The sequence below is a fragment of the Capricornis sumatraensis genome, chromosome 1 (assembly GCF_032405125.1).
Source record: "Capricornis sumatraensis isolate serow.1 chromosome 1, serow.2, whole genome shotgun sequence".
Classification (NCBI taxonomy): Eukaryota; Metazoa; Chordata; class Mammalia; order Artiodactyla; family Bovidae; genus Capricornis; species Capricornis sumatraensis.
The window spans coordinates 8320694-8339155 of record NC_091069.1 but is presented as its reverse complement, the minus strand read 5'-3'; the positions used below and the strand labels follow the sequence as shown (position 1 = coordinate 8339155).

The 18462-nt window shown below is 53.0% G+C and overlaps 1 protein-coding gene across 1 annotated transcript; it reads right to left on the bottom strand.

The window, feature by feature from the left end:
• Nucleotides 1-1340: 1340 nt before the first annotated feature.
• Nucleotides 1341-12306, bottom strand: ST6GALNAC6 (ST6 N-acetylgalactosaminide alpha-2,6-sialyltransferase 6). Its single transcript, XM_068972270.1, has 6 exons — nucleotides 12211-12306; nucleotides 10536-10623; nucleotides 8386-8565; nucleotides 5297-5703; nucleotides 2431-2538; nucleotides 1341-1650 (listed from the first exon to the last, which is right to left on the bottom strand). Exons 1-6 carry the CDS (start codon nucleotides 12234-12236, stop codon nucleotides 1461-1463), a joined length of 999 nt encoding a protein of 332 aa, XP_068828371.1. The 5' UTR covers nucleotides 12237-12306; the 3' UTR covers nucleotides 1341-1460.
• Nucleotides 12307-18462: the final 6156 nt, after the last annotated feature.

The window sequence follows — 18462 nt, the reverse complement described above, 5'->3', positions numbered from 1 at the left end:
CCTCCTTGAGAGTAGTGTCTGGTTTCAGCCCAGAGGGAGCTGGGGTTCTGAGAGGGGGAGTGACTTGCTCTAAGTCACACAGGCAGGGGAGGTCAGACTGGAAGAGCCAGGTGAGCTTGGCTCTGGAGCCGTGTACCCCCAGCCCCCAGGGCCACCAGGTCTCCACCCAGGCAGTAAAATGCATGACTCACAAAGAAGCTGGCCATTCTGCTGGAGTGTGGGCTCCCAGCCTGGGAGGTGAGGGCCCCAAGTACTGGGCCAGAGGGAGAGCTAGAACTCAGACACGGGAAACGGGGCTGGAGCTTAGGTGCGTTTATTTCTGTACAAATCATTACAAAATCAAGTCTAGGGTAGTCGCCGGCCCCCACCCCTTGCCCCAAAGTGCAATGACTCACTGCTGGCCTCCTTCCCCACCTGACCCTGCTCAATCCACAGCCTCCTACAGGAAGTCCTCCAGTCTCTTCCCTTCAAGACTCCAGAAGAGCTGGGGGCTAAATCCAGCCCACCAAGGCCCAGCAATAAAGTGCCTGATGTAGAGGGAGATGACAGAACTTAGGCGACAGCTCCCAGGCCTCTAGAGCCTTCCCAGGCCCAGGTGGGGGAAGGCCCTTGGACTACTCCAGCAGCTGCCAACGAAGGGGCTTCGGGAAACCTCAGGTGGGCTGGGATCCCCCCTCCTCTCAGCCCCAAAGGCTCCTCCAACAGGTGGAAAACCTCATGGCTGGATGGCAGAAACAGGGGCCTGGCTCTTTAAGAGCCAGGCTAATGGCAGCTGGGCAGAGGGGCTAAGAAAACAGCTGAAGGTTTGTCCATTCTTTTCAGAGTTCCCTAAAGCCTGAGGAAGTTGCACAAAAATACCCTCAAGTTTCCAGGAGGAGGTGAGGAAGGGAACCCCAGACCCTCAGGAAGCTGAGCCCCCCAGCAAGGGGCGGTGGCTGGAGGTGCCCAGTCTTAACAGAGGACAGACTCAAGGTGGTCGGTGGGGGGAGGTGGGAGGGTTCTCAGACTCTACAATTAGCCCCAGCCTGGCCCCCTACCCCCACTCAACCTCTCTCTAGCTCTGGAAAGTGAGGAGGTGGCGTCCTGGGACAGGACCCCACCATCCCCATCAATAGGAAGTGATTTGTGGTCCATCCTGGGGTTCTGAACCAAGGCCTCACGGGAAAGGACATGACCTTAGCCTCAGATTACTCAGAAATACCCTGATTGACTATGCTCAGACCCTGACTGGACAAAAAATACCCTCAACACCTGATTAACCACATAGAAGCCCAAATCCTTGATTGGCCAAGAGATTCCTCCAGGCCCTGGATGGCTGGAGGCTGCGCCCGCTTCAAGGCCTGACCGGCCAGAAGACACCCTGACCAGCCTTGATTGGCCAGGGACGGCCCCGGGTCGAGCAGCTGGGTGGAGAGCCACTTCTCCCGTGTCCCTCGTGAGAGCCCCACAGGCGCGGTGGCCTAGGTCCAGGAGGGGTGGGAGAAGGTGATTCCGTACAGCTGGGCCCAGGACGAGAAGACCCTCTTCTCCGTGATGAAGCGGTGGTGGTTGCCCTTGCGGCTGTTCTCGTTCTGGATGTAGGTGACACACTCGTCTGGCCCCTTGGGCTCATAGTAGTGGTAGGGCATACGCTGCAGGTGGGGCCGCAGGCTGCGGCAGAACAGAGGGGGGCATAAGGGCAAGGTGGGCACTGGTGAGAGCCTGCCCTTCCCAGCCTCTGACCGAGAATCCCCGCCCCCTCCCTGGGCCTCAGTTTCCCATCTGTGAAATGGGTATAGTAGAGACTAGGTGTGTGACTCTCAAACTTTTGTTTTTTTTTTTTAAATCTATTTGGCCACATCAGGTCTTACTGTGGCAAAAGAGCTTATGTGGACTCTTCCCGGACCAGGGAGTGAACCCCATGTGCCTTGCATTGCAAGGCTGATTCTTTACCACTGAGCCACCAGGGAAGTCCTCAAATTTTTATTTTTTTTTTAATGCAGTGGAAACTTTTCCTTTTCCCCAGAGGGTGGCAATGTGGGATAGTGGTAAGGACCATGGGCTCTGAAGTCTGGCCCCCACCCCTTACTGTTCCTGGAAACTGAGGCCGTTCACAAAACATCCTCCTCTTATCCCTTACAGTCACTATTAGGAGTAAATGAGATAATAAAAAGCCATGTTTGGTACACGGTCAGCACTTAGTAAAAAAAACAGCTGTCACCTACCGGGCTTTTCATATAGTAATAATAAAAATAGTTATTAATATATAAACTCTGGACTCCGGCTGAGCCTGGGATGGAAGCCCCTGAGGTAGCTCTGAAGAGCCTAGATCTCTGCAGAGCAATTTGAATACTGCAAAATCGAGACCCTCAAAGGCACCCCAGCCAAGGTCTCCAGGACCACCGCTCCAGCCTGAGGCTAACAGCTGGACATCACCCTGGGAGTGCTCACCTGCAGTAGTCAGGGGGCACCATGCCGTAGACGTGCACGTGGTCACACAACTCCACCGCAATCACCATGGTGAACCAGCCTGTGCTCAGCCACGAGTGGGACTTTTCCCTGGGGGCAGAGAGGTGTCATGATGAGGGGGCCGTGCAGGTGGGGGTGGGGCGGGCAGGGAGGAAGGGTCCACCCACCCGGAGTTTCCCAGAACTCCTCCCACTCTGCCCCCACCTGGGGCTCTCCTTCCGTGTCAGTCACCCCCTGTCCAGCCCTGCTGCGGGAGCGCGGACAAGTCTGAACGGAGATGAGGGGTGGAGGGAGGGCTCCTTTGAGGGGAAGAACAGGAACACGACATGCTGGGAATTAACTCCTGGGGAGCCTGGTCACCTTCGGGCAGGCTGAGAGTGACCCTGACCACAAAGCATGGTAGGCGGAAGCAGTTGCACACACGCTCGGAGCAAACTCCAAAGGGGAGACTAATCAGCGGAGGTCCTGCCAGGAGTGACAAGCGACAAGTTCAGAGCAAGGCATGGGGCGAGCAACCAAGAACCTCAGGCTGTGCTGCCCACCAGAACAGCCACCAGCCACACGCACGCACACGTGAGCACTTGACTTGTGGTCAAGATGTGCTGTCGGTGTAAAATACACACTTTATTCCTTAGCATGAAAAAAAGAGTGTAGAATATGTCACTGATAATTTCTGACCCTGTTTACTTGTTGAACTGAAAATATTTAGGGTATATTTGATTGGGGGGGGTTCTTTGAAAAGTTGAAGAAAAAATAAACTTCTACAAGACTGACAGAGAGAAAAGACACAAATTAACCAATATCAAGAATAAAAAAGGAGGATTCGTCATAGGCCTTGTAGACATTAAAAGAATAATATGAAAACTGTAAAAAGCAACGTACATGAATTTGATAATTTAGATGAAATGGGCCAATGCCTTAAAACCACAAACTGCCAAAACTCAAGTATCCTATAACTCTTAAAGAAATTAAAAATCTTCTGAAAAAGAACACTCCAGGCCAAGAGTTTCTACCAAACATTGGCTAATTCTACCAAACATTTAAAGAAGAAATAAAACCAATTCTATATAATCTCTTCCAGAAAATAGAAGGAAAATGTTTCCCAATTCACTTTCTGAGACCAGCATTGCTCTGATACCAAAATGAGGCAAAGACAGTACAAAATAAACTACAGACCAATATCTCTCATGAACACAGATACAAAAATCTCAACAAAATATTACAAATCATATCCAGCAATATATAAAAAGAATGACATCCACAACCAAGCAGAGTTTATTCCAGAAATGCAAGACCGATTCAATATATAAAAATCAATCAATATAATCCATCATATTAATAGTCTTAAGAAAAACCATGTGATATCAATTGATGCATAAAAACATTTGATAAATCCAATACCCAGTAATGACTAAAAAAAAATGCTTTTAGCAGGACTTCCCTGGCGGTCTAGTTGTTAAGACTCCATTCTCCCAAAACAGGGGGCACAGATTTCATCCCTTGTTGGGGAACTAAGATCTCGCATGCTGCATCAGTTCAATTCAGTTCAGTTGCTCAGTCATGTCCGATTCTTTGCAATCCCATGAATCGCAGCACGCCAGCCTCCCTGTCCATCACCAACTCCTGGAGTTCACTCAAACTCACGATCCATCTAGTCAGTGATGCCATCCACCCATCTCATCCTCTGTCGTCCCCTTCTCCTTCTGCCCCCAATCCCTCCCAGCATCAGTCTTTTCCAATGAGCATAGCATGGCTTAAAAAAAAAATCACCAAGAACCAAAACAAACAAAAAAGTCTCAGCAAACCAGTAAGAGAAGCAAACTTCCTCAACCTGTTAACTTCTTCAACCCATAGCTTCAAAAACCTACAACCAACACCATATTCAATGATGAAAGGCTGAGCAGTTTTCCCCTAAGACTGAGACCAAGGCAAGGACGTCCACTCTCACCACTCCTAAAACAACTCAGTGTTATATTGAAAGCACTAGGCAGTGCAGTAATGCACAAAAAAGAAATAAGAGGCATATAGATTGGAAACAAAAAACAAAACTGTCCTTATATGCATGTTGTTACATCATGATCATTTGCACAGAAAACCTAAAGAGTCTACAAAAGTCTCCTTGAACCAATAAGCAAGTTTAGGAAGATTACTGAATATAAGGTCAACACGCAAAAATCAATCATATTTCTATAAGCTAGCAATGAATAATGGGAAACCCACCAAAATTCTAATACTATGTACAATAGTTCTAAAAATTTTTAATATTTAGGTATAAGTCAAACAAGATATGTATAGGACCTATATGTTGGACATATCAAGTTGAATAAAAGTGAATTTAATTTCGCCCGTTTCTTTTTACTTTTTAAACATGGCTACTCTAAAATTTTAAATGACCTATGTGGCTCGCATGATATTTTTATTGGACGGCACTGGCCTAGCTTTTCTAGAGAGATCAGTCAGAGCAGCACATACCAAGGGTGATGTATCCTCAGAAGAGACATGCTGGGAATGGTCAACACGCTCCATGAGGCATGCTACGGGAGGGCTGTCCTAGAAAGACGCTAGGAGTGACGACACTGCCTTAGAGCAGAGCAAGCTGGGAGCCCTTGTCCTCTGGGAGCACGGCAAGCCCTCCCAGGGAGACGAGGCCAGGCAGAGCATGTTGGAAATGACACAAGCTAAGAGCTGGACATGAAGCAAACTCCCCCAGGAAACCTGACCAAGAAAAGGTGGCAGGAAGTGACCACACCCTCAGAGCAGTGCATGCTGGCAGCAACAGGCCCTCCAGGTGGAGCACGCTGAGAGGGAGGACAGGGCTGGCCAGAGGGAGCGGGCAGGAGGTTGGTACCTGTCCTTGCCTGTCTCACTCCGGAAGAGGTCGTCAAACTGGCGCATGCGGCTGAGGGAGATGGCATAGGCCTCCATGTTGGGGAAGACCAGGCCTGCCCGCTGGATGACGCGCACCAGGCTGCCCTGGGGCTTCTGCATCTTGTTTGGGGGGCCCCAGAAGATGAACACAGTTTCAGGGGTCCGGTTGACAAACTCCTGAGGCCTCCGCAGCACATGGAATACACTGGAATGGGCCACCACGCGGAAGGTGGTCTTGTTGCCCACATCGGCCGAGTAGCCCGTAGTGGGTGCGTCGTTCATGCGGATTGTGCACTCGGCCCGCTCGATCTCAGGACCCAGCTTGGTGCCCAGCAGGTGGCTGGAGCTGGTGACAATCACACACTGGCCGCACCTGGAGGGCAGCGTCTGGAGGGTTAAGGAAAGCCAACACTGTTATGACCACTCGGTGCCAGATGCTGTGCTCCATACACCCAGGCCTCCAGGAGGCAGGAATTATGATGCCCATTTTAAAGACAGGGAAATTGAGCTGTATTCATTCAACATTCAACAGATATTTACAGCAAGCTTGCTACTGGCCAAGTACAAGAGACAGAGCAATAAACAAGAGACCCCACTCCTGCCTTTAAGAAATTCACAGTTGGGGAGACAGATGGTGAACAAGTAAATGATAAAATAATGCCAGGTGGTAAGGTATACGTGCTGGGAAGGAAATAAAATAGGGGCAGAGGATCAAGACTGGCAGGAGTGAGGGCTCTGCCTGAAAAGTCATCTGAGGGGCCCTCTCTCAGCTAACACCTGAAGGATGAAAAGAAACCATGCAGGACAGCCATGCTGGGATGTTCCCAAGGGCACAGAGCAGAGGAGTGCAGGGCCAGGATCCGAACCTAGGTCTACATGGCCATAGAGCCCCAGCTTCACCCTCAGGCCAGCTCTTCAAAGAAGACATCCTCCCCAGTGTGTCCATGACATTTCCACATCACCCATAAACTGGCCATCAACTTGTCAGTAGGAAATGGTGTGGAAGCTGCTTTGAGCCTCTGTTTTCCCATTGGTGAAAGAAACAGATTGGAACCACAAGCTATCTGAAGCCTATTTTCTGCCCATGGATTTCCTGTGTACCCTTCAAGGCTAAGTTCAGTTGCCACCTCCTCCAGGCAGCCTTCCTTGAGGCCTTACTCCAAGATCCAGCAACATGTCTCACGTTTAATACCTCAACTGATGGCTTTGCCAGCTTTCCTGAGCTCTACCATCCTGGCCTCCCCTATCAGGCTGGAAACAGCTGCTGGCCAAGCTCTGTCTCATTCTCTGTCTCATTCTCTTCCACATCATCCACCCTCAAGCAGGTCCACTTTCTCCCGGGGATTCTACCATTTTAGTTTCTCTTTCAAGGATCCTTAGGGCAGAGAAAGTCTCAGTTAGGTGTTCATCTGTCTCTTGTGTCGTGTGTACGTGCTCAGTAGCTCAGCCGTGTCTAACTCTTTGCTACCCTGTGGACTGCAGCCCGCTAGGCTCCTCTGTTCACAGAATTCTCCAGGCAAGAGCACTAGAGCAGGTTGCCATACCGTCCCCCAGGGAAATCTTCCCAACCCAAGGATTGAACTCACGTCTCCTGCATTGCAGATTTTTTTTACCACTGAGCAATTGGGGAAGTCCTTAATTTGTCTCTTGTGCTTAGTCACTCAGTCGTGTCTGACTCTTTTCGACCCCATGAACTGTAGCCCACCAGGCTCCTCTGTCCATGGGATTCTCCAGGCAAGAATACTGGCGTGAGTTGCCATGCCTTCCTCCAGGGAATCTTCCCAACCCAGGGATTGAACCCAGGCCTCCCACATTGCAGGCAGATTCTTTACTGTCTGAGCCACCAGGGAAGCCCAAGAATACTGGAGTGGGTAACCTATCCCTTCTCCAGGGGATCTTCCTGATCCAAGAATGGAATTGGGGTCTCCTGCATTGCAGGTGGATTCTTATCAGCCGAGCTACCAGGGAAGCCTCTGTCTCAAAACACATGCTAGTGGGCCTTTTTCCAGTGAGGATGAGCTCATGGTCCCAGGCTCTATATGCAAAGACCTCTAGAGATTTAGGAGGGTTAGTGAGGGAAGAGAGAGAGGTAGGCAGGGGCTGGGGGACCTCCTTCTGGAAGGTGGCATCCATGCTGGAGGCCAATAATTTTCTCCCTGACCCCAAAGAAAATACTGGGGCTCAGAGGACTACAAGGTGAGCTCCGGAAATACAACCTGAGTTTCATGGCTATCCAAGACAAACAGAAGCCCCAGGAAAGACTCTGGGCCTCTCCACACAGCTGTATCTCATCAGATATTGGGGCAATACCTGGGCTCCTCCTCAAGGGATTGCTGTGTTGCCTTGGGCAAGTAACTTTGCCTCTCTGAGCCTCAATTTTCCCATCTCATCAAGGGAGATAACGCTAAACTCACAGCGCTGGTATGAGGATTACTGCTGATCACAGTGCCCAGCACACAGCGGGCAACTGACCACTGACAGCCATTCTTACTATTGCTTTTGTGTTGTCAAGTACCCTAGAGTCCTACTCCCAAATCCTATGTAGACTGCCCTGCAGAGACCAAGATCTGAAAACCAGACAGACCTTTCCAAAGGGATTCTGATTCAGGAGATTATAGGCTATTGAAGGAGCCTGGTAGGCTACAGTCCATGGGGTCGCCAAGAGTCAGACACGACTGAGTGACTCCACTTTCACGCATCGGAGAAGGAAATGGCAACCCACTCTGGTGTTCTTGCCTGGAGAATCCCAGGGACGGGGGAGCCTGGTGGGCTGCTGTCTATGGGGGCACACAGAGTCGGACACGACTGAAGTGACTTAGCAGCAGCAGCAGCAGCACTGAGGGTGGAACCTTGGAGAAAACTGAGGTCCAGAGGACAGGCTGCTTGTCAGAGGTCACATAGCAAACAAGGGGCTGAAGGCACCGGACTCCTGGGGTCCAGCCTTTTCTTTAGGAGGAAGTGGAGAGAGGAGGAGGAGGAGGAGGAGAAGGTAGGACCAGTGATGGTGGGCAGTGGGGAAGGGCAGTCTCCAGGCAGCTCCCAGGGAGTTCCCCAGAGCGGCTGCCCTACCTTGTTGCCAAGAATGGGGATATATCCGTCAGTGATGCTCCACTTCCTGAGGTTGACAGGCCGGCGTGTCCGGCCCCGCAGGGAGCCATAATGAAAGACCTCATTGGCACTGTTGGAGCTGTAGAGGATGAGGATGGTGATGAGGGCAAAGAGGATCACGAACACTGCCGACCGCTGCTCCTGGAGAGGGGAGAGGCCAGTGAGGGCCCAGCCGTCCGGCACAGTCCTCACCACCTACCACGCCCGCTAATTCCTGTTCTTTATTCCACCAGTTCAGGTACCACCTCCCCCAGGAAGGCCTCCTCCAGCTCCCTGAGCACCGGCTATCACAGGACCAATCCCACTGTATTCAGATCCCCCTCGATGAAACCGTTAAGTTCTGAAGGCTGGGACTGAGTCAGCCTTGATCCCCACCATATCTCAGTTCCCAGGGTGGAGGCCAGAGCACAGAAGGGTGGCTGGATCAGATTGGATATGGGGGTTGCAAGGATTCCTCCAGCTGCAGCGGGAAGGATGCTTGGAGACAGGTGGGACTTTCAAATGAGAGGGTCCAGGTTGTCCCCAAACAGTCTCCATAAATGTTCATCATTCATTTAAACCTGAAGGGAAAGGTTGTGGTCAGGAATCAGGATGCGTGGGTAGTCAGTACACCAACTTGTGGCAGAAGGCAGGAAAGTGATCTCTGAAGCATCCACTGGGACTTATTGGCCCAGGGTCTGCAAGGCTAGGTGAGGCCCCGGAGTCCTGACTCTTTGTGCTAAGCTCCCTAGGCGGTTATTGAAGTATCGCTTCTCAGTACCAGGTTTTACTCTTTTTTGCCTGCTCTGTGAAAATGGATCTGGGCCCCTTACAAGCTTTTCCTTGCTAGCAAACTTTGTTAGTAGAGGGCGCTAGAGATAGATTTCAGGAGGAAGGAAGTTTGCTGCCAGGTTCTGGGGGCTTTAAGCCTGGTTCTGGGCACTTGCTCCTCCAGGGCACATGGCTTCTCCCAGGGGTCAGCAGCTTCCTCCAGCATCCACCCTCCGGCAGTTTTGGAGCAGCGTGCCCGACTCCTACTGTGACCACAGCTTCTCTGGAGCTGAGCTCATGTGGCACACTCAACCACTGGCAACACCCACAAAAATGAAGCTTCTCCTTCCTGGAACAGTTCTGCCTGATGCTTGAAGTGCCTCTTGGGAGTTACCTCCTGTGACCAGCCTTCTCTGTAGCCTAGCAGGTGGATTTATGACAACTTCCATGGCACAGCGTCATCGTGAGCTCTCTGCCATCCACTGGGCCATAGCTCTTGCCGTCTCCAGGTCAGTAAGGCCTGAGTCTCAGCTCTGACTGTGGGGGCAGCTCCTTTTTTTTTTTTTTTTGGCCACATCACAAGGCTTGCAAGCTCTTAGTTCCCTGATCAGGGATCAAACTCTGTCCCCAGCAGTAAAAGTACCAATTCCTAACCACTGGACCATTAGAAAATTCCCAGTGACTGCTCCTTACACCTGCTATTCTTGTATTTTGTAGAGTTTGAATCCTTTGTTACTCCAATGCCCAATTATAGTTAACAATTTTTTACATTAAATTTGCTCTGTTCAAATCAGTGTGGTTTTTCTTTCCAGATTGGACCCAGGCACACCCACATCACCCCAATCCCAACCCCCAGGCTCTGCTAAAGCTGCAGCTCAGTGGATCCTAGGAAAGGGGTGTACAGGGCCAGGCACACAATAGGCACTCAGGAAACCATAAATGAATGGATGATGGGGAACCCTGGCACCCTTGGAGTGATACTCACAACATTATGTCATTTTTGACTCTGACCACTGTCCCCTCTCCCAGACTCCCATTCACCTTCTCTCCCCACCCCTACCCCCTACACAGAACTCCAGTCACCTGCTCAGCTAATCCTTGACCACAGATGGACCAGTCAGGCCTAGGAGGACAGAAGTGGACCTGGGCCCAGAGAGAGGCAGGAACTTGCCCAGCCCACACAGGTCAGTGGCTACAGCAAGGCTTGCACCAGGGTCTCCCACGCATCAGGAGCTTTTCAGCAGGGAAGAGAGACTGGGTATGAGGCAGGTCCGAAGGCGACCATTTCACGAAGGGAAATAAGAAGCTGAGTTGGGGACAAGAAATAAAGAGATAGGGATAAGTGACAAAAGGTAACTTACTTTGTTGCTCTTCATCTCTCTCCGGCGTCTGCTGAGGGGCAGGGGCCAGTGTCCTGCAGGTGGCCCAGGTAGGGGTATGTGGTCACACCTGCAAGCCACAGAAAGGATTATGGTCCAGCTGGTCCTAAACGACACTCTCCCCACTCCCACCAGCTCTCCTATTCACCCATGACGCCAAGGCTCAGGGCTGTACCCATTTTCCAGATGGAGACACCGAGGCCGAGAAAGGGCAGGAACTGGTCAGAAGTCATACAGCCAGGTGGTGGCAGAGCCCTGCCTCTCTCCCTGCCGTTCTCTCTCCCACTCTGGGCCAAAGGCAGCTTGCAGGTCAAAGGCTGGCTTCCCTGCTGGGGTGGGGGGGGTGCTGCTCCTCACCTAGCAGGAGCCCATTCATACCTCTACTCTAAACCTTGCCTTATGGTCTCGAAGCTGGGAATAAAGCAACATTCCTCGTAGGTCCCCAAACTCCTCAATACTCAGACCCTTCCAGGTCTTGCATAAACTGGCCCCTCCAACTGGAACACTCTGCACAACCCTGTTCATGGCCACTCATCCTCCCACCTGGGGTGGGCCAGGAATGTCCCCCTGCAGGCCACCTTCCAGCTGAGAGCTCTGATGGCACAGCTGGCCCGGGGCCTCACTCGCATTCTCGGCTGTGCCTCCAGGGCCCTGGAGATGTGCAGGAGGTCCACTAGGTGATTCCATTCTTGTTTTCCCTTGGTTTTGACTTTGTTCATTATTACATAAGATCTTGGGGGTTAAGGGTTCTGACTCATCTATCCAATGGCCATAATCACAGCTCCACCCTGGTGAGGGGGGAGAGGGTCTCAGGGAACCGTACGCACTCTGCTCCTCACTCTCCAACAGACGCCCCCCACCCCGCCCCCATCTTCGCAGGACGCAGCTTCTCTGCAGTTTTCAATTTCCCCACCTTTCAAAAGAGAGTCAGTACTTGTGTCCAGCCACCTCCAGCAGATTAGGCCAGAAGACATGGAAAGTGAGTGCGCAAAGAAAGAAACTGGGGCCCAGGGGCTCCCCAGCTCGGTCGAAGCTTCCCTCCAGGGGCCTCCGGGCTCCCGCCACTATCTCCGCCCCCTGACCTAGCAGCTGTTTACTCCTACACCACCACCAGGCATAGCCAGGCCAAAGGAGGTGTCCCCACTCAGCTCTTGACTGGTTGGGTCCTAACTCCGCCCACCACCCAACCCCGCCTTCTCTCTGCAGGCGCCCCCTCCTCCCAAGCCTTGTTTCAGGTTTCACCGCAGCCGGCCTTCAAAGCCACCAGTTAGGACTCTCATGGGGACTCTCACCGGGTCCAGTCCCGCCGGATGCACAGATCAGGAGACTGAGGTTCAACGGAAGGGAAGAGCGGCTTGTTGTTAGACTCGCAGCCCACTAATGCAAAAGTTATCTAGGAGGCCTCTAGCATTCCAGCTGCTTCTCTGAGCTGAGCCTCCCCTCTCACTACACTTTCCTTCGGATGCCCCAATCTCCAGACACCCTAGAACACTCCTGTTCCCATACCCGCCCCCGGACTTTCCCACCTTTGCCTGAGCAGTGCCCTCAGCCAGGACCACTGTCCCCTTGGTCAGCCCCCGTCACAGTCCTGCTCTGAGAAGGCCATGGTCAGTACAGCATCTCAGGTTCAACTGCAAATCCAGGTTCCTCCACTTACTGGCTGAGTGGCCTCGGGCAAGCCATGTGACCTCTCTGAGCCTCAGTTTCCTCATCTGTGAAATGGAATGATAAGAGTAGGTAACTCACAAGATTGTTAGAAGGATTCAAGCAGATGTGGCAAGGGAAGCACAGGGATTTGAAAGTGCTTGGTCGGGGCCAGCAGCTGTTAGTTTTGTGGTTATTCATTGTTCAAGGCCTGCCTCTTCAGGAGCTTGCCAAACAATTCTCCCCCAGGCCTCCTCTGACGCCTGGCCCAGCAACTTCCCTCTAATATCAATAAATGCTGAGTCCTTGCTAAGCACCACCCACTCACTGAATCTTCCTGGCAATTGTACACAGTAGGGGCTCTCATCCCCATTTCACAGATGAGGAGACTGAGGTTCACAGAGGCAAAGTGCCTTGCAGAGCTGTTCAGAATTTGCTGGGAAGTCTTATTTCCAGGCTTGTTTCCAGGCAGCAACCTGGGGCTGAGCCTAACGGAATCTCTCTCAAGGATCCCCCAGGGCTGGTACTGACCAGAGGCCACCGGGCGCATTCCCAGCACCTGATTCAGCAGGGATAGCAGGCCTGCTGGGGAGCCACTTCCTCAGCCAGGGAGGTGGCTGTCCACAGCCCTAAGCCAGGAGCGTGGACTCAGCCCTGAGGAGGCCCGGTCAGAAGGCGGAAACCGTGGGCTAAGGCTGGGGGCCACACCCTGCCCTCTGTTTGGGGGTTTCGCCTTGCCCAGCTCGAGGATTCCTCCTACACGGTCGGGACGCCCCCACGAGTCGCGTGGGAGGAGAGCTCCGGGGAAAAGGGGGAGGGGGCTCCTAATTCCAAATAGGGGACTCCGAAACGGTGGGTGCATCTGGTAGGGGGCGACGAGTTCTCTGCATCCCGCTTGCGCTGATCCCCCCACCCCACGAACTCCAGCACTCCGGCGGGTAAGGAGCTCTAGCCTCAGCTGGGAAGAAGGGAGGCAGGTAGGACGGCGGCAGGGTCCCCGAGCTCGAATGGGGTGTCAGCGGCGGGAGGCCCCGCGAACCCTGCGACAGCCCTTGGGGCGCGAGGACCGGGATCTTCAGGCGCGATTGCCAAGAGAGAGTGGGTCTAGGGGAGCCCCGGGTGGCCCCCGCATCAATCTCCATCACCAGCGGCTCCCAACCCCACCCCCACCCCCACCAGGGGTGCAGGCGGCGCCCCCTCCCGCAGCCCGCCCCCGCGCGGGGCCTGCTCACCTCCCCCGGGGAGCGCTGGCTCCCCGCGGCCCCCGAGCCCCCTCACATGGCGCCGGGAGCCGAGAGCCGGGGTCCGCGATGCTCTGGCCGCCCAGGCCCCGCCGCAGCCCCGGCCCGCCGGGTCCTAGCGCCGCCGCTCCCCGAACTCCGGCCCAGGCCTGGGAGGCGGGCGGAGCCTCGAGGGGCCGCGGGTGGCTCCGCCCCGGGGCGGTGCAGATGGGGATGGGTGAGGGGCAGGCGACCCCCGCACAGGGCACCCAGGCGCCTTGCTCACGCCTCTAGGCAGCCTGTAGTGACAAGGACAGTAACAGCCTTCCGAAGAACCTCTTCTGTGGGTCAGACCCACACCTACTTCACTTTACTGTCCCCACGGCCGGGATGGGGCAACTGAGTCACAGACCACCCTGCCCTTGGAATCAATTGAGTTTCTCCCTGGGCATCCCTACCTCGGGCCTCCAGAGCCCTGCACCCAGTAATCACCCTGGGTGAACGCAGGGGTCCACTGTGCAAGTTCAGCTCTGCCAGCTGCTAGCTGTGTGGCCTTGGCACTCGACTTGCCGCTTCCCCTGCTTTCGAAAAATGGGGCGAACAACCTCCGGCGGTGTTATAAGGATTAAAAACGTTACATTACTTCTTGTAATTATCATGGTATTCATTACATCATTTTCTGTGATAGTGAAAAATAAGAAGGCTGGACACCTGGTTAACTGAACAAAGGCACAGCCCTGCTAAATGAATGATTCAGATCAATATACACCGACAGGAAGAGATGTCCAGGATGTTCACGGGAATATGTCATAACTGAAGAAAGCAAGTGTTAAAAATGCATCTCTATATTACTTTGGAAAACGAAGTTGGAAAATTTTGCATCCTGCTCCTAGATATATTGGAGAAGGAAATGGCAACCCACTCCAGTCTTCTTGCCTGGAGAATCCCATGGACAGAGGAACCTGATGGGCTACAGTCCATGGGGTTGCAAGAGTTGGACATGACTGAGTGACTAAACCACCACCACCTAGATATATATCCTGGAGAAAGTCTTGCAAATGCAGGTAATGAAGCTCAGAGCAGCAATGCTTAAAACCAAACTGGAAATAATTCATATAGCTATCAAGGAGAATGGAGTCTTTTTACATTATGATACATTCACATGGTGAAATACTGTATAGCAGGAGGAAATGACATGGATGGATCTTACAGACAGGAGGAGTGAAAAAGCCAAATTCTGGAAGACAAATGGAACTGCACAATATACTGTTTAAGCGCACAGCAGGCAGTAGGCCGCCTCTCATAGGACAGGCGATAGCTTTGCCTATCAGAGTGATTAAAGTTTTAAAAGCAAAAATCAAGAACACAGCGGTCTTGTGTGTTGGGAGATGGGTGTGGGAGAAGGGAAAAAAGGCAGGGGTGTGCAAGTTATAGTATCAAAGGTCTGGTCTTTAAGTGGGGTATGGATTCAAGAAGTTCATTATATTGTTTTATTATTCACAAGTATAACTCATGCCATCGTTCGGGTGTATTTTAAAAGGTGAAAAAAAAGAATATAAATGAGAATAAAGAAATGTTTTTGTCTATCACAGCGATTGAAGGGTCAATAGTGGTTATTTCTGAAATGATAAGATTATGGGCTGCTGTCTTCTTTTGGCTTCGCTGTATTTTCAAAATTTTTTTCAGATAACGGTCACATAGTGTTTTTTTCTAATTTTATTTTTAATATAAAAAATGAACTGCATATATAGGATAATTCCTTTTTTTATCAACTGTCTATGCACGTGGGTTTGTAAGCGCACACAGACTGCTTCGGGAAGAATCCATGAAGGGACTACAGGCAGTAGTTTCCCCTGGAGAGTGGATGTGGGGAGAGTGGATGTGGGGAGAGTGGACTGGGTGCTATTTTCATCTTTTGCTTTATAAATTTCCAAGTGGTATGCATTGGACTAATTTAGGACATTAATACCACTTTTAACTTGTTTTTAATTAAAACAAGTTAGTGGGGCCCCAAGGTCCAGCCTCCAGGTTGTAGAGACACTGCCCTCCAGGCACTGGGGGCAGTACAAATGGCTGTGGGCACAGGCAAGGCTTCCTGCCCCTCTGGTGTCCTGCTCCATCCGCTTCCTGAGCCTCGGCCCCACCCTCACCCCAGCCCTCCTCGGGCACCTGACCTGCCCTGCTGGCCAGAAAACCACGGAGCAGGGGGCAGGGCGCCTGATGACCAGGACTGCTGGGAGCTCACAGTAGGGAATCTCTTGCTTGAGGTCATGGGCAGGTTAGAGGCCGGGGTGGAGACATCCGGTCCCCAGCCCTTCTCCCAGCCCTGGCCAATGACCCAGACTCTGGAAATAAAAGGGTGCTGCAGCCCAGCTCCAGGACCAAATCCGGGGCTGGAGCTCCCCCGTCAGGCCTGCTGTGTCCCTGGGGCCAGGCTTACTCCAAAAGGCTCTGCTCTAGAGCTAGCTTCCCTTTCCAGAGCCCCCAAGAGTAACCACCACTTCAATAATAACAAGAAGGACACGGAAGCCTACACAGTTCCCTATGGGTCAGAGGTTTCTCCTGTGCTATTAATAACAAGGACTATGAGAACATACCTCGCTGAATCCTTAGCACAATCTATAACGTGGACACTGCCGTTACTCCCGCTTCCCAAAGTGAGAAAGTGAGGCTCCGAGAGTACACAGGTGTTCCAGCTGGGATTGCCCCAGGCCTGGACGCTACATGATCACAAGCCTTTCCGCCCACAAGGGTTTCTCCTGTAAAGAATTTGCTGGCAATGCAGGAGATGCAGGTTTGATCCCTGGGTCAGGAAGATCCCTTGGAGAAGGAAATAGCAACCCACTGCAGTATTCTTGCCTGGGAAATCCCACGGACAGAGGAGATTGGCGGGCTGCAGTCCATGGGTTGCAAAGAGTTGAACATGACTGACTGAGCATTTCTGCCACCAAAGCCCCAAGCCTGCTCCACACACGTGCCAGGATCTTCATGCCTGAGAAGCTGTGGCCAGTCCTGGTGCTACTCCCTGACCCTGCCCACAGCTGGGCAGCCCATGCCCTCTGGAATCATCCCCCCGCCCCTACCACAGTCTGATGGCAGTAGCCTCTGCTTCAGCCCTTCCTGCCCCAGGGTGGGGGTCCTGATGGCACGTCACCGTCAGGCCCTTCTCACCCCTTAGCAATCTTTGCACTGTTAGGATTTTTTTCCCCACCATGGGATACTGGAAAAAGCCTTCACAGGCCTCTGGGCAGTGGGTCTGGAACTAAGAAGTCCCTGGTCATTTGCAGACAGAGGCTGGAGCCATCAGACTGGCCCAGGTGACACTGGACCCGGGTGCCCACCAGCACCTAGAAGAACCCAGGCTCCTTTCCTCACCTGGGCTAAATGTGTGTGTGTGCGTTTCTGCCTGGCCCCAAGTTCCTTCCGAGAAGAGGCTACGTGAGATACCTCCAGGCTACGAGACTCACCCAGCTTCCCTTGGTTTCTAGCAGGAAGCAGTGGGTCCCCAACAGGCCCACAGAGGAGACCAAAGAGCCTGGGTGTGGCGTAAAGACAGGGGCCCAGAGTGGCTGCCCACCAAGGTGACCCCACCACATCCCCCAGGCTCCCACTCCCCCCGACTCACCTCCGGGAAGCTGCAGGAACTGCAGTGGCAGAGAAGGGGGTCCAGAGAACGTCAGCAGGCCCCCATCCAACCTCCAGTCATCTTCGTGTGCCTGGAGGAAGTGGCTGGTGGATCGCGGCTGCCAGGTTACCACTCCAGAAAGACATCTGGGTCAACAAAGCAATAAACCTCCAACCCACCCAAGGGCAGGGCCAAGACAGAGGTGCCTCTGTACACTGGACACCAAGGGTTGGGCCTGCGTTTCCCAAGTAATGGAACAGGATGGGGAGGCAACCTCCTGGGACAGGCTGGAGTTGTAATCCAATCAAACCCAACAGACCCTGGGCCTGGGAGACCGAGGGTGATGCTATGAGCAGACACAGCTGATGGCGGTGGGAGGTCTTCCTGCCCATCCCTTACCACCAGGGCAGGCAGGGCTGGGTGAAGAGAGACCCCACTGAAAGCGATGGCACCCCACTTCATGGGTGCCATCTCTCTCCTGTGAGTTGTATTACTCCCTGCGCCTACCCCTGTGCCTTTTACAAGTGAGGAAACTGAGGCCAGGAGGGTGGCACTAACTTATCAGGGTCCTGCAGCAGGAAGTAGAGCCAGAATGAAGCCAAGTCTGACTCGAGTCCTCTCTCTGAGCCTGTAAGTTCCCCCACCAACCTCCCCCTAACCTCCTCCCAGCCCTGCCACCAGCTGCGAGGTCACATTGCCCCTTACCTCTGCCCAACACCAGCTTAGAAACACTCGCCACTGCCAGGCCAGCAGTTGTGGCTTGGCCGCCAGCCTGCTGCCTCCCACAGCGTGGCTCCCTGCCTCCCCATCTCAGGGCTCTCCTCCCACGCCTGCAGAGACTTCTGGGGCCGCCGGAAACTGGGTAAGAGGAGGCAGGGCACAGAGGGCTGTGGGCCAAATGCCAGGTCTCCAGACTCTCCTGACAAGGATGGGCGTGGGAGGGGAACATTCCAGCCACAGGTGATTGGTAGGTCCAGTGCCAAATGAAAAGGTGTAGCCCCTTGTTAATTAAAAAAAAAAGAAAAAAGAGTGTCAAGTGGAAACTGCAGAACATTAAGCTGAGCCTGGTGCCCGAGGTAACTGCACAGGTCGCCCGTCAATCAACTGGCTGAGCCCTGGAGCTGCAAGCTAGAACCCAAGGGCTCGATCCCAGCTGAGACCTTGGGGTCCTGGCCCACCATTAGTCTCCTGGTCTCCAGAAATGGGGAAAAGGGAGGAAGTTAGGAAGAAGGGAGGGGGAGTGAAGCCCTTTTTCCAACCACCGGGTGCAGGGGGCCCAGACACTCAGCTGCAGCTCTCAGACCTGGGATTGCATCCTGGCTCAACCTGGTGGCTTCGTGTCATCTGTGCACTGGGTTAACTCTAACCCCACCCCAGGGTGGCTGCACACCGTCCATCCCGTTCCATGGTGGGTCTGCTT